Source organism: Cygnus olor, chromosome 1 (assembly GCF_009769625.2).
Source record: "Cygnus olor isolate bCygOlo1 chromosome 1, bCygOlo1.pri.v2, whole genome shotgun sequence".
Taxonomy (NCBI): domain Eukaryota; kingdom Metazoa; phylum Chordata; class Aves; order Anseriformes; family Anatidae; genus Cygnus; species Cygnus olor.
Genome location: NC_049169.1, coordinates 64,553,617 through 64,569,412, shown reverse-complemented (window position 1 = coordinate 64,569,412; position 15,796 = coordinate 64,553,617). Strand labels below are relative to the sequence as shown.

The 15,796-nt window shown below is 48.0% G+C and overlaps 1 protein-coding gene across 7 annotated transcripts in view; it reads right to left on the bottom strand.

Moving 5' to 3' along the window:
* Positions 1-15,796, bottom strand: part of IQSEC3 (IQ motif and Sec7 domain ArfGEF 3) — a 99,374-nt gene that overhangs the window by 14,660 nt on the left and 68,918 nt on the right. For all 7 annotated transcript variants that reach the window (XM_040562051.1, XM_040562076.1, XM_040562071.1 and 4 more), the window contains 2 exons: positions 12,519-13,612; positions 8,168-8,329 (listed from right to left, as the gene is read on the bottom strand). In XM_040562051.1, coding sequence (XP_040417985.1) covers positions 8,168-8,329; positions 12,519-13,612 — 1,256 coding nt within the window. The remainder of the gene's footprint in view (positions 1-8,167; positions 8,330-12,518; positions 13,613-15,796) is intronic.

The window sequence follows — 15,796 nt, the reverse complement described above, 5'->3', positions numbered from 1 at the left end:
GAAGGCATCAAACCTCTGTTAGGACAAGCAGTGCAAGGCAGCTGTTTATAGCTCTTTTCAAACTCAAACAGGTATTGCTACATGAGTTATGCGCTGCTTCTCCTCAGAGTTTTGTGCACAGAGTGACAGATGCAGGTTTACTTTGTAAATTCTAAGAGGAAACTCCTGGGAGTCCCTTATGTTTGTCCCTCAGCCCAAAGAAGGGTGTCCCCTTGTCCCAGCTCCTGAGAGATGTTGACCAGGCAGAAAGGACAGGTTAGAAAGAAAGTTTGACTTTAGCAAATCTGAGCTTGCATTTGATTTACCTGTCAAAGCCTGTGCCAAAGGCCTGAGAAATAGCTCCAAGAGGAGGCACCAGATATGCTACTGCTTTCTGCTGCTAGACCGACAGTAAAAAGAATGGTGGATCATAGTTTTCGGATATTTTTTGTGACACAGCAAAGTCCATTCAAAGGGCCAGAGAGCCTTGTGTCTTGGGGCTGCCTTGTTCCTGCTCCTGTTCTAGGTGGCTACACATTTTTGCTGTCTTGCCTGACCTCAGATTCCTGTGCCAGCTCCCATTAACTTTCTGAAGGCACTGTCATGCCCATGTACGAACTCCCCTGAAATGTAATGCAGCTTCTCTCTGGGAGGTCTTTTCTTCCCGAAACAGAGACCCTGGAAGCTGACACACAATATATTGGCAAGCATACTGCAAAAAGTACATTCATCTCATCAGCCTTCAGAGCTGCAATGTAAAAGGCAGCAGAACCACATGCATGAGGAGGCTGTCTCTCCCCCAAACTGGATTTGCCAATGTAAAAGACAAAGGATGAGCAGAGAGGGCTCTCTGCATCCAAGGAATAAACCAGCAGCTTATGTGTATGTGCCAAAACCAGTGCTGAGTTCATTTTTCCACAAACAGCAGCATGCCTGTGAGATGCCTATTCCAGGACCACCAGGAGGCCTGAAGGATAAAAAGCAGGGGTGAAGGAAATGCCTTATAAAATCTCCTCCTGTTTTAGTTCTTTCTCTCCCATGGACTTGCAACAAGCAATGTGAGTTTTTCTCACAGGACATCCATAGATGTGTTTAGCCCACTACCTGCAGGACAGGACTTTGGACCTTCGGTTCCTGTTGCTGAAGTGAGGAAGAAAGGTGCTGGCACCTTGCCTCATAAACAATGTGGTGCCAACTACCCAGGGGGAGCTTGGTCTGTCCCGAGGCACTCAGCAGACTGGCACCTCGTAACTGCAGAGAACTGCACTCCCAGTGTCAGGTGATGGGACCACAGGGTGGGATCTAGTTGCACCATTTTGCCCTGTTGTTCTGTCCATGGTGGCTGTGCTGCCTCCTAGGCTGCAGGGCATGGGTCCCCCTTAAAGTGGGTGGACACGGTGGCATCGGGGCTGTGAGGATTTAGCACAGGGCTAAGCACAACAAAAAAGCCTTTTGGCAAAAGGATTTAGAGAAGGCAAGAAGCAGCTGTATCGTGTGGGGCTGGGATCTGCTTGCCCAAGCGTAATGACCTATTTTCCAGCTTTTCCACTCAGGTGACAATGCAGCAGGAGCTGGGCTGCAACTAAAAGCGTCTGTAATGAACCTGCAGCCCATGCTCAGGGAGGGGGCAAAGAGGGAGGCAGTCAGGTGGAAAGTTTAAAACCGCAAGGCTCAAAGATCCTAATAAAAGCCATCCCACTTCTCAGCATCCCTACCCTTATGCTCTTTCTGAAGACAAACCCGGCTTAGGGTGAGCTGCAGAGGAAGAGGTCAGCTCCCTGGGAAAAGGCTGCCCTGCAGGGGTTAACTGAGGCCCACAGTAAGAAAAGCGAGTGGGGCTCACTGATTACTTGCACCAGCAGGCAGGGGCATGTGTCCCAGTCCTGCCCTCCACGCAGCACCTCTCCCTGCTCTCTTAGTGCTAGGGCAGTCTCTGCAATGGACACCATGGCCCACACCAGCCCATCCTCTGTAGGAGGTGCTGTGCTGCATGTGTTGCCTGTTCTCCTCTGGGGCTGCCATGCCTACTTGTCCTCCCAGGACTGCTGGTAGCCCGCATGGCTACTTACTTGGGCATCCACACCTGCCTAAGTGAGAAATCGATGCCCTGACTTGGGCCAAAGCTGTCTTCCAAAGTGGAAAGCTGTTTCCACTCCAGACGTCAGCTGTGCAGAAGAGTTCTGCCCATCTTTCATCTCCCCCTCCAGGGGACATCACGAGCTTCTGTGCAAGGAAAAAACAGCATTTCCCTGGGCAGCCAAGCAGGTTCAAGCTGTACCTTCAGCCCTTGCAGCTTGGCATGGGAAAGCTTCTCTTGTTCACAAGCCTGATCTGTGCCACAGCTCTGCTTGCAGCAGGAGGTCAGAACTGCCTAACATGTTCTTCCCTCTGTTCTCTGTTTCCATTGCATCGTTATCTATTGCTCCACAGCACAAGCGGCAGCACTGTGCTGCTCAAACCCTCCTGTAACACAAGTCCCCTACTGATCCTCTGTAACGTCCTTAGTGAGAAGGGGAAGGTAGGCTAGTTTGGGCCTACCTGTCAAGTTCACTCTGCCAGTCAGAGGAATCTAACGCTTCTTTGAAAAGACAGCCTCTTAGCTGGGTTTCCAGCTCTGAATTTACACTCCTAAGAGCAGTTTTTCTCTCCCTGACTTCCCAGGAGAGAAAGAGAAGACACTACCAGCTTGACAGACACGAGAGCTGCTCACCCGCAAGGAAAGTGTGTCTAACAACAACTCAGAGTCTAACAGGAACCAGCCCCCGATTCAGCACAATGTCTCCTCTGCTTGAACCCCTGCCCCTTTCCACTCTGACAGCAAATGCACCAGGACAGCCACTTCTGCACTTCCAAGTCCCATGACCTGAGCACAGACCATCCAACATCACCAGCTCAGCTGACTCCATTCATGGCATCACTCATGTTGTCTTGCTCATGAATGAACTATAAATGGAAAAAAATCCTGAGTCAGAAACATGTGTAGGGGAAGAATGAACTAAAGTGAAAGAAAGGATGAAGGTGAACAAAAGCAACAAACACAGAATGAAGAGTGCATAAAAAGAAATAAACAAGACATCTGAGCAGGTAATACAAAAGAAAGAAAAGATGTAAGAAAGATAATATGCCTCATTTAAAAAGTGTTAATGCATTGGCCCTGACTTTTTCAAAGTAACAAAATGATTTTCCCACAACACTGGACAGGCAGATTTGACAAAAACTGCTCAGTACTAGAACAGTGCTCTAACAGCCCAGGCTATCTCTCTGCAGCTGTATTCCCTGGACTGATAAATCCTGAAACCCTGGAGTAGGTCCCCAGGGACTCCTCACAGCTGGCTGCAGGTCAGGTTGTGAAAGCTGATTCTCACAAGGAGAGGCTGGATCTTGCTGTGGGGTGCTTGACCACCATAAGTGGATCTTTCTGTGGTTGGATGCTTAAAATTGGTTACAGATGGGATTTACTCCCGTAACATAAAATATTTAAAGCTAGATGTCCAGCCTAAACTAGCACAAAGAGAAAAACAGCACTCGAGAGGCCTGTGTCTCTCCATTGACTAAAGGAATTCATAAACTGAGAGCTGATGCTGAACTTGGTGGTAGTTAACAATAGGTGAGATACATCCTGCTTTTAAAGATTGAAGCCTTGTCTGCAAGGGGAAAATACATACTGCATCTCCCTAAAAAAAAAACAACAGTTTAGGGAGATTGAGAAGTTTAGTGTTTTCAAAGGATGTGTGCCAATTGTAGTTAGATACTCTTGAAAATCCCCTACGCTCTCCCTTGTTCCTCTGGTTAGTGTGTATAATTACCTGTGAGTTATCCAGACACCTTTTCTGGGTTCCAAGAAAATCAATTAAAGTTTGAAAGATAGAGTAGGAGGATGAAAGGGAGAACACAATTTGAGGATGTTTAGGGGTTGGACAGCAGGTGTGAGAAGCCAAAACAGCATACCAAAAGGCTTAAGCCTCTTACTATGTTTATCCCCACTCATCCCCCACCATGCACATCAGAAACTTTGCAACCAGCTTGATGCATCTCTGGAGGTTTGCATTCGCTAGGTGGGATCTTCTTCACAGTGCCAAATGCCACTGCACACACCCGAGCTCTGTTGCCTGACTCCAGGAACAGGCAGCAGTTGGCTTGTTTGTCACCTAGCACCGCTCCAATACCCATGGAAGCCAAGAGAAGTTTGCAGAGTAGAGACTAATGGCTGGACTTACAGCTGAGTCTGGAGTTTATAACCTGGGCAGCTCTACCCAACCTCCAAATGCACAAGGGAGGCTGAGGCTTTTGTAGATGTTTTAAAAGCTGTCCTATTATTTATTCATGCGCTTGAGTTAATTCAACCTGGCTGCAATAGAAACAATGCTTACAACACACATTTCTAACACAAGTTTTCACATCAAGCGAAAGCTAAACTAACACAGCAAGTGGCATCAATAATTGAAATTGCTTTCAGGAGGGGAGAGGATGGGCCAGAAAGGCTCCAGGGCCAGGCCTGGGATGTGAAGGAGCAGAGACGTCTCTCCCTACACAGAGGCTTGCTCCGTGCAGGTGGTTAGTACCTGTCCAGCGGCTACAGCCCGCTAATGGCCATTCTGCCTGTGCATTTGAGCTTGCCCAGCAGTGCCTGTTCTCCTTCTGCCCAAGGGACAGAAGAAGGGTCACTTGTACCACAAAAATGAGAGTGAGATTAAGCCGGTTGTGCAGAAGCTACATTAGGAGCTATCCTGACTGCCATATGCTCTCAGGGGAATACCATGTATCCTAATACTGGCTTGCAAAGATGTGGGGACTGCAAGACAAACATTGCAGAGTCCATTCCCCCAACCTGTGCCAGTGCTTCTGAGCTAGTCTGATATGGGAGTTGTTCTTTATTCACACCAATGAAATGAGAATCAAGCTAGGTCTTAGCCAGTTCTAAAATGCCAGAACGTCTTTGAGCTGCCTCATGCACACGCACAAACAGCTCAGAAATAGAGACTAGCCCTTGAGCTATAGTGCACTGGAAAATGCCAGCACACTGCACAGCACTACCAGCCCTCTTCTTCCTCCTTCAAAGACAGCAAAAACATCCAGGGTGATAATCCTGGGTGAGGATTTCTTCTGGCAATGCCTTGTTTCCATGAACGCTACACCACTGTGTGTGCAGCCATTGCCCAGACAGCTCTCACAAGCAGCTGATGAAAATTTGCTTGCAAAACCCACCAGCCATTGCTATCCGCAAGCTCAAAACTAATACACAAGAGAATAAAAGTACCTGCAAACAGCACAGATGCAACTAGCAGAATGTGTTTGGCAATCTTTCTGTCTTTTTTCCCTTCCTGCTGTAGAACATTTTGTGTATATTTTATGTCTACTTTTACCTTTGCCTTTAAGGAAGACAAGTCAGCAATTTATTGTGAAGAGGGTATGGCAGCATGAATTGTTAGTGCAAGAACATTATCTGTTGCTTGGAGAGATCAGATACAGGTCTGAACCCTGAATTCAGACTATTCAGACTCAGTTGTTTAAAGACACAACCTCAACAACTTCCTACCTCTGAGCCTTGCTTTCTCCATCTGTAAACAGGACAGCAGGAGAAGTCCTGTATAGTACATTTGGCATGCTACACTGAGAGACACAGTGGAAACTGAGAGTAATGAGGATGATGGAGTACAGGCACAGTCTAAAATGTCTCTCCTGCAACATCCAGAGACAATACAGGCAACTACACAGCAGCACCTGAGCATTGAGGCTGGGAGGCAGACACCAACCTTTGCAATAGGGACTGTTCCCAGGAGCTGCTGACACAATCTGTAGTCACAAGTGAAATGAAGGAACATGATCATTTGCAGGGATCAAATTTAGGACTACAAAGAAGTGCCAGGCCATTGCTATTGCAAGATCTCCCTGTCTGTGCAAAGGCTGGCTTTGGACTTCAGCAGAGTATCTGCCAGGGGCAGCAAGCCCACGCCTTGCTTGCTGGAGAAAAAGAAGCAATGACTTTTAATTGGAGCTCTCAGCATGAAGAGACTGGAGAAAACATGTGTCTCATTGCTGGCCAAATCAATGCCCATACGGAATATTAAAAATAGGGCTGGACCAAAGGTGAGGTACCCGCAGCAATAGGTAGCAGCAATTGCAGCAGGAATGGATTTTGAAATTTGGGCCCGAATTTGGCTGCTGAACTGGCATCCTCCCCACACAGAGCACTGTCTTCAGCGTTGGGGCCCCCAACATAAGACATGGACCTGTTGGAGTGAGTCCAGAGGAGGGCCACGAGGATAATTAGAGGGGTGGAGCACCTCTGCTTTGAAGAGAGGCTGAAGAAGTTGGTGTTGTTCGGCCTAGAAAAGAGAAGGCTCCAGGGAGACCTTATAGAAGCCTTCCAGTACCTAAAGGGGGAGTACAGGAAGGCTGGGGAGGGACTCTTGGTCAGGGAGTGTAGTGATAGAGCAATGGCTCTAAAAGAGGGTAGGTTTAGATTAGATATTAGGAAGAAATTCTTTACTATGAGGGTGATGAGGCACTGGCACAGGTTGCCCAGAGAAGCTGTGGCTGCCCCATCCCTGGAAGTGTTCAAGACCAGGTTGGATGGGGCTTTGGGCAACCTGGTCTGGTGGGAGGTGTCCCTGACCACAGCAGGGGGTTGTAATTAGATGATCTTTAAGGTCCCTTCCTTCCAACCCAAACCATTCTATGATTGTATGGCGATTCTACATTTTTTCTGTGGAGTAGGAATGGCATGTGTGTTGGATTTAGGGTTTCTGTTGGTCTTGGTTCAAGAGACCCGTGAAATTCAAGGGAGATGGAGTTAACATCTTGGAGAGTGAGAGAATATGACAAAGGATCCAGTATAAAGGACTCCCTGCCTAATGGAAAGGCAGCTCTCAGTAAGAACTGTGCTGCTGCCTAATGAAAGAAAGAATTAGCTGAGTGCTGATTATCTCTAGAAATGTCCCTGAATGAGCTTGTTGCCCCCTGACCACACGCATCACATCACCACGTATGGCAGCCCTCACGTTCACACTCTGGCACAAACTCCCCTTGCCATCACTGCTGTGGCTCACAGGGTTAAGCAGAGGCAGTGTACCAGTGCTTTTTATCATATAGAGAGCTGTGCTTTCTCCTTCTCCCTTATCTGAATGGCAAGAAGTAGATCAGGACCAAGCAGGAAATGAAGGCTCATCTTGGTTCCCCAGGGCTGTCTTTGCAGAAAGCATGTCATCTTGGACAATGTTCAGAAAAATGGGTAAGATGCTTTTCTTCCCAACACTTCTATGCTGCTCCTGTGATGCCCACAGCAGGGGGCTGACAAGTTAGCAATAGTTAGCAACATGGAAGGCAGAGCAATAGGCAGGCACTGAAGTAGCATGAATGGGTCTTAGGTGTTTCCAGCATTTTGCAGCCCAGATTGCAAGGCCTGAAAAAGAAGGTGTAGGCTGAGAGATGCATGGCTTGTGTGAGCAGGAGAGGGTCACAGTGAATGAACTGAAGGGAACAATCCAGCAAAGACAGCCACTGAACAGAAGCAGGGAGGATACCTGACATCTTGTTCAGAAAAGAGACAGCTCAGCCCACTGGAGTTTTTGGAATGGGAATGTTCCTCAATGCCCTATGACTAACAGACTAAACCATTAGCAGCATGCTTCCTCATGCAGGCCTCTTCATCACCACCAACAGGACCATCTCCCTTCTTATTTTCTCCATTGAGCAGCTGGAAAAACTGAAAATCCCACCCACTGCAGACCTGGACAACAAAAGAGCCATGTGTGGAGCCAGCATTTTCTGTTTGCTGCTGGTCCAACAGCAAGGAATAGCTGCTTCTCCTCCTCTGCCTCTTTCAGCACTTTGCAGAAAGCATCAGAGGTGCTTTATCTGGATGGGCTGAGACTCCAACCACAGAGCTTCCCAGCCACAAAACCTCCTAGCATCACTAGTCTTACTCCCTGATGGTGCTGAGCTCTTGCTAGCAGATGGCAGGCCCTCTGGGAAGGAGAAACTGAAACAAAAGACTTGCTGATACAAAGGGGCAAACACATTGCTGGGAAATGAAATAAGAGGCAGTAGAGAGGGAGTGGGAATGATGAAGTTCTCACAAAGATGGAGGGGCATGGAGGACAGGGTGCTTGCTGGTGCAGCCAGAGGCATGGTGGGCTGGTGACTCCTTTACAGGGCAGGGAGGAGAGGAAGAGGCTTCCACACTTACTCCAGGACATCTCTGTTGAACTGTTTCTTGCTGTTGCCCAGGAACTCCCCAATCATCTGGCGGCTGAGGCCCTTCCGCTGGAGCAGGAAGTGTGCCACTCCAATGGGGGTATCCGGGATGAAGCCTCGGGAGATCAGGAACTGGATCCCTTTGTCTGGGTTTCTGAAAAGGAAGGACAGAGACATGGTGAGCTAGCAGGACCTCTTTGAGGCATCATCTCATGACTTACAGCATTGCAGCCCTCAGTATGTGCAAGGACCAGGGATGAGAGCTGGGCATGTGTCCCTTCGCTACTGTCTCAAGAAAGCTGCAGTTGCACCTTGTGTAGGGCAGACGAAGGCAAAGGAAAGCCTTAGAAGACATTGCTGCCATGAGCAAAAGAGGTTCAAGACACAGAGGGGAATAACCAAAGGTGGGACACATTTTCTGTAGCAAAAATTCATTCTGTTTTTCATACATTTTTACTGCTCAGTGTGGAGTGACACTTTCTGCTTTCCTCACTTGAAATCCTATGCTCATATTTGCATTATTTCTTCCTCTAGTTTTCCCCACCCTTAGCTGTGTTTTTCTTCCCTTCTCTATTGATTTGCCCCCTCAGGCAGAAATCTGTGCGTGTGTGTAGGTGGATGAGAGCATGCACCTGGAGAACGCCTTGTCAGAGCTGGGAGAGAGCTGTGCACGGCTCTCAGACTGAGGGCTTTTCTCCCTTGCTGGCTGCAGGTGCCCCTCTGACATCAGGCTGGGTGCTGAGTGGGCCCACCTGCCTGTTTGGGGGAGTGTTTTTCTGCTTGAGATGAGTGCCAGTGTCTGTGCCTGCCTCTCAGGGTGTAGTGTGTGTCTCTACAAGTATACACGTCCACGTGTGTCCATGTCCCCTGTACATGCAGATTTCTCTTGTACCATACAAGTTCCTAGGGGCTTGTTGTGTCCACACAATTTGCCTTTTTCCACGTCTCCTATAAGGACACATGCTTCTATGCACCCTGGGAGTGGTGTTGAATCTATGGGGGTGCCTGTCCTACAGCACACACCAGAATGAGTGTAAGGGTGCATCATGCAAGGGGGTTTCTTCCTATACCTCAGTCTGTCCCACTGAAGGGCCTCAGTCATGGTGCACTATTGCTGAGGGGAATTAGTGCAATGCCTGGAGGATTTCCACATTCCTTTCATTCTCTGAGCAGGTGAGTGGGGAGAGGTGAGAGGGTAGCACCCTTATGAGATGGAAGAAAGGATGACATACTTCCACCATTAACCCAAATTCAAGGATCTTTGTCAAGGCCCAAGGACTGAGTTTGCTCAGGCAGCTTCCTGGGGTGAGGAAAGGATAGGATGAGATCTCTGAGCACATGAATGCATGATATGCGCAGGCACAGACTGTGACACCGTCAGGTGGTGAAGGATGTGGGTGAGCAACATATGTCTAGCTATAAGGGGATCAGCACTCAGGAGAACGGCCTGCTCCCTACAGGGGCTTCATGGTTATACAAAAAGTAGTTGGAAGTAGTTGGGCTTAAAATAGTTCTGCTTACTCTGTAATGTCACCAAAAAAATATCCTGGGCAGTGTGGCATCCTCAGGAAAAGTGTCTGAGAGAACAAGTCACCCCATTAAATTTACAAACAGGAGAGCTGCAAGATCCAATGTTGAAAAACCCAGGCCTTCTTCAAGGAAAAGCAACAAGGTCCCTTCTGTATTATCATACAGATCTCCTGTCACCTCTGAAGAGCACAGGCAAAGTTCTCTGCTAAGTGCGAGGGTTAGATGGTCATGGTTGAAGTCAAGCTCAGCAACAGAGGTCCATAAAATGGACCTCCAAGTGCATACTTCAGTGTTTGGCAAGGATCAGTATAGTGTTCAGGGCAAGAGGATGTTTTCAGCTTCACCGGTGTGACTCCTAAGCCACTGGACTGACTTTGGATTCATTCCAGAGGAACCAGGAGCTGACTGTGGCCAGGAAAATGCAGCTCATACACTGGTATAAATATGAAGATTTCAGAAGGGATGGCACACACAAAGCGAGAGGGTGTAGGATAAAACAGTCCAGCTCTGACAGCCCTCCTGCACTGCCTAGACTATAACTCAAATATACATGAACACACAATTCTTTCACTAACAGCAGCCTTACATCAGCCTTTCCCCAAATTTAAGTTGTTCCCCACAAAATCCTGATAGTGATACAGCATCTCTGCCACTAAACACGTGCAGATGTATCTCATATACTGCAGCATGTGGCTTTTACCAGATGTGAAGCAAATAGCTTCATTTCCGCCCCTCCTGAGCTTGGTCCTTGCTATTCCCCTTAGTGTTGCAGGGGTGTTAAGCGCGGCCAGCAAATGCTGCGGGATTCCTCACGTCCTGCTGGCTTTCCCTCTGCCCACGCAGCCAGCTGCCCACACACGCTGAGTTATTGCAGCAGTGCTGCATAACGAGGCACTCTCCGTTCCAGGGATTCCACCCCCTCGCTGTGGAGGGGGCACAGGGAAAGTGCCACAGCAGCGCAGGATCGCTCCCAGGGGCCTGCTCCGAGCCAGAGCGCTGCTCACAGAAAACGCCGTGCGAGGCCGGACGGACTGTGGCAGATGGATTGGGGTGCACTATAGTGTCACAAGGGGAGCCATACGTCCCTTAGCTTTCCACCCTTTCTCCCTATCCTCCAACGTTTTGTCAGGAAAACTGAGCCTCACAGGTTACTGGCACTTTATTTCAGCAGCGAGTTTCAAGGCAGCAGGGGAGGCCTGGCCAGGAAGTTGTGTTTTGTAGCTCTGCAGTGTTACTCAGTCTTCCAGCCCACGGGGACCTGCAAGATGCAGTGAACCCAGGTCACTGAATGAAGGAGGACAGCAAAGCCGCTTCCCCAAATGACCTGGTGTTGCTAATCTGTCACATGAATGTGTGCCAGGCAGGCTTCGGCAGGAGTGGCTGGGAAAAGACATTTTCACTCCTGTTTTATCATCACATCAGTGCTCATGTCAGTTCTGCAGGAACCAAAGAAAAGCACACTGGGTGTAGGAACTCCTGCCAAGCATGGCTGAAAATACTGAAACATAGTTTGCAGAGATGTGAGCCCCATGTCCACCTCCAGAAGGACTCCTATTCCAACACAAACACCACAACATCTGTGTGGAGATGGAACTATCTCTATCATAATCAGCCCCCATCTGTCCCCAGTGCCTACCTTCTCTCATTCGAGCCTGCCTGCATTGTTTAGGCAAATCTGTGCGCGGCCAGAGCCTGACTTTGATATATACATGTGAACCCACCTGTTCACAACCTAATCTCAGAGCTAGTAAAATGTTCTCCTCAGTATTCTCCTGAGTTCTCTATGAGACCCAAGTCTGTCTGTTCTTACACCATTTCAGCTCTGTATGTGCTCTGTGTCCAGCCCTCTCATCCAGATTCCTGCCTCCTGGAGTCCACAGCCTCCATCCTACACATATTTAAACCCTTTATTGCTTCTTGTCTGTACAAAACTTTTGTCTATAACCGTGTAAACCTCTGTCCTTGCTCTAACAAAAAGGCCCATGCTAATGTGTGGCAAAGCATTTTGCTTGTATGTGTGTGTTACATTCCCAGCACCTTCCTCAGGGGACTCAAATGGAAACGAAGACAGCGTGAGATAAGGGTGTAATGATGGGGCAAAAAAAAAACTATTTCTCATGGCTTGGTTTGATGAGAAATGTCTCATTGAAAGACAAAGTGCAAATCTAAAGCTCCTTATTGGAGCTCAGCTGCTTTCTGCCAATCTACAATAGGCTATGTGTAACCCTTCGAGTTCACCTCTTCTGAATATACTCTCTGAGCTGCTCTGCTTTTGCTTTCACACCTACAGCCTTTTCATAGGATATCGGACTCAGATGTGTGAGAGACTGAGATGACTAAACCTGGTCTGTCAGGTGAAAAAAATCCACCCAAATATCAGAAGGAAAACAACAGCCAGAGCATTCATACTGGGATCATTAAGATCAGCTCTACTTCTCTCTTTCTTTTTCCTTGGAAATGCCCTATTTTAAGAAACCGAGGCTGGTTTTACATCCCCAGCTATGCTTGTGGCTTTGCAACAGAATGGAGCAGGATGCCAAATGGACAGCAACTGAAGGTTCTGAATTCAGGACAGCATGGAGCACTGGGCTTGTTCCCCTGTTGGGCAAAAGATCAGAACAGCACTGGGGAAAATTTAGGGAAAAAGCCACTGGGCAGCCACCTGGTGGTCTGCATTGAATGCTGAGAGGGTCATGCCCTTGAACATGAAAGAACTTCCCCACAGATCTAGACCTAGACCAAGAGCCTGCCATCATCTATTCTTGTGAGGCATGAAGCAGTCTGTGAAACACAGCAGATGAAGAGTCACTTACATATTAAAGAGATTCAGCCCAATGCGGTAGAGGCGCTTCCTCATGGTGTCTGTGGAAAGTGTGGGGGACTTGCAGCTAGCTGGGTTCTCACAATGGTACCGTGGGAGGCTGAGGATCATGGCTTGCAGTGCTTCTTTTGAGGACACCTCAGAAGCTGATTTTGCTGAAGTGGAGGTGCTACTGCTGCTCAGCTGCTCTGAGTTGTCTGCATTCTCAGACTCGGAGCCTTTGCTTTGCCCTGTCTCATTGTTAGCATCGAGCTGGAGCTTCTGCACTGCCATCTGCCCAGGCTCTGCACTGCTGTCCCCCGTGCCATTAGTGTTGACATTCACCTCGGTGAAAGTGTGGCTGTTCTGGAGAGTTCTGGACTCAGGTAAGCTCTCTGGGGCAGCCTGTGGTTCACTGGTTTCTCCCTCCCCTTCTCCTGGGCTTTCTTCAGCCTTGGTGGCTTGAGAGAGCCCAGCCTGGGCATTGTTGCTGAGGCAGTTTGCCATGGACACCGAGGTAGACGATGAGACAGAGATATTCTTGTTGTCAATCTGGACCGTGACATCTCGAAAAGCCATCATGAGAGTGCTGCTGCTCTTAGGCAGGGTATCTGGCAGGAGCCCTTCCTCTTTCTCTTTGTCCTGCAGCTCAGCTTCTAAGTCTTGGTTTGGCTGCATTGAGCTGGCACTGAAGGTCTCTCTTATCTGGTATGAGCCTCCATCTTGTAGCGAGCACATGGTCTTCAAGCTCCAAGTGCTAAGGGCATCATCAATAGACTTGGCCAGGGACTGAACTTGTTCTGTGAAGGAGTCCTCCAGCTCAGTCAGTGCCCCGCTGATTGTGGCTGGCAAAGATGGGGACCTCACCAATGGGATGCCCACAAAGTTGTACCCTTCTACGAGGGCTTTCTCAGCAGAGAAGCTCTCGGAGTTCTGGACCCGGACTTTCCTCAGAGATATGCGGCGTGGCATGCGGCTCTCCAGCAGTGAGTTGCGGATCTTCTCAAAGTTCTTGCTGAGCTGGTATTGCCGGAAAGCAGTTTGGATGGTGCAGGCTGCCCTACGAGACACCAGGTGACCTCCGTATTTGTGCTCTAGCATTTCGATCTGAAAGATACACAAAGAAGAGAGGTTTTTTGTTAGTTTACTTGTTGAATCCAGTTGATGGATTTCCATGACCCCACGTGCTACACTGATTTGTCTGTAACGACTGTCAGAGGAACTTTTAATATTGAACTAGCCTTTTCCTACATTGCTGTGCCCTTGATATCAACAGAAGGCCTCCCTTTGGGCATGGCTGTTTCAAGCGTCAGCATTGTGAGCTTCCTCAGAGCTGTGTCATGATCATGTCCCCTCCTAGAGTGCTACCCATATGAGCTAGAGCCTGGAAGTGCCCTTCCTTTGCATTCCCACTTCTGATGGTCTTCAGGGCAGGCTCTTCTCTGCAAATACACTATTCCAGCAAATGTGTCTTCCTGCTCAGCAGTGCTCTGTCAATGTCAAGCATCCCTTGTCTCAGAGTGCTACTATGCTCCTCCCATCCTTAGTCACCTCAGAAAATACTCCCAGGAGAAAGGAGAACCCATTCAGAAAAAGGAAAGAAAAAAAGCAGAAAATGTTGGCTTGATCATAGCAGCTAGCAAGAACCTTCAACTTCCATACAAGTCAGTGGAAGTTGGGTTTGTTCTGTTTCTTTTAGAAAGCTCTCTGAATCCCAGTGTCCTTTCTGATCTCTGAGTATTTCAGGTGTTAACCAGGAGTGAAATGGAAACAACTCAGGAAGAGAACCACTCTCAGTTTTGAAAGGTAAGAAGTTCTGATTTTAAATGTTGAGACATGATACTAAGAACAACTGGTAGGAGGATTTACTCCTTCCAGAGCTGGTAATAACACATACACATGTAAATACATATATATACAGCTAAGTGGCATCTGAACAGGCTTCAAAAAAGCAAGTATATATGGTCGTTTTTCTTCCATAGTCTAGTATTTGTACTTTCTGGGAATGCCTTCACTCTTATTTTGCTGCTAGGCCTTCACTAACATACTATAGGAGAATGTTTGCTGCCTTGGTTCCAAGGCAGTGACTGACAGTGGACAAGGTGGGCAGTGTGAAGATGATGGTGGATGATGAGATTGGAGAAAAAAGAAAGATGAATTAAAATTAACTTCACCGAGGCTTTGGCTGAACTCTACATTGTCTGCACTTCACAGTGCAGGGCACAGGTGCAGACTGTAGTGTATATGTGGTTGTGCACATGTGGAAAAGACCATAAAAGGTGAAGAGCAGGACTGAGATAGTGGCAAACTCAGTCCTGAATTAACAGAGGATTCACTACATTGTTCATGTGATGAGTATCCTTATACACAGACACACATTGCTGCCCCTCGAGCTATGCCTTGCTGTCCCAGTATTCACAGGGTGAAGAACAACTGAGCTCACAGATCTGAGGTAAAGTGCAAACTACTTTTGTAGTCAAAGCCAGAGTGAGACATGAGCCCCAGCTCTCAGAGTCATGTCATGTCATCTGCTTCCTTCTTCTTTTTTTTTTTTATAACACTATGCAAGTTGCAGATAAAATCACCAGTGAGTGGCCTGGATACAAGTGAGGGCCTGGAATGACAGCTGTGAGAAGTGCGAATCACCCCTGGCACCTTTCCAATATTAATTCCCCTGGAAGTAGGGGAAGATGATAAGACTTCAGGAGATGACAGCAAGACAGGAATGACATGAGCCCAGACATTCTGCCCCTGCTCTGGTACCCTGGCTGCTGGAATAAGAATCAAAGTCCTTGCCTATTGCCACCCCATCACCACAGGCAGCAATAAACATGGGATCCTGTTGCACTGGATGGGAGGCTGCCATTTCATGGACAGAGCAAGGGGATAACATCCTTTCATATTTCCCTCTGTGGAAGTGAAGAAGGGTCCCTTTGTCTTGCACTTCAGTTTTCTGTTTGCCTTGCCTCTGAATTCATATCTGCCCAAAGCAAGCATGAAAGGCCAGCACTGACAAATACTAGCAATTTGCTTAGCAGTAGGGTCAGTCATGCAGTTGTAGAGGCATCTAGCTCAGATCTCCGCGTACCCCTAAATAAAAAAGTATTGGCGTAATATTTGCCCTACTACCTTCCCAAAACGTATCTACAAAACTGGCTTTAAAAAGTCACCTACACGATGATCATGGATTCAGGTTCATTTACTGCAAGACCCATCAGTAAGGTTTTTTTGGAAAACTAACATCTCCACTTATCCCCAGAGTCTGTCTGATGTGGCATGGAAGAGGAATAC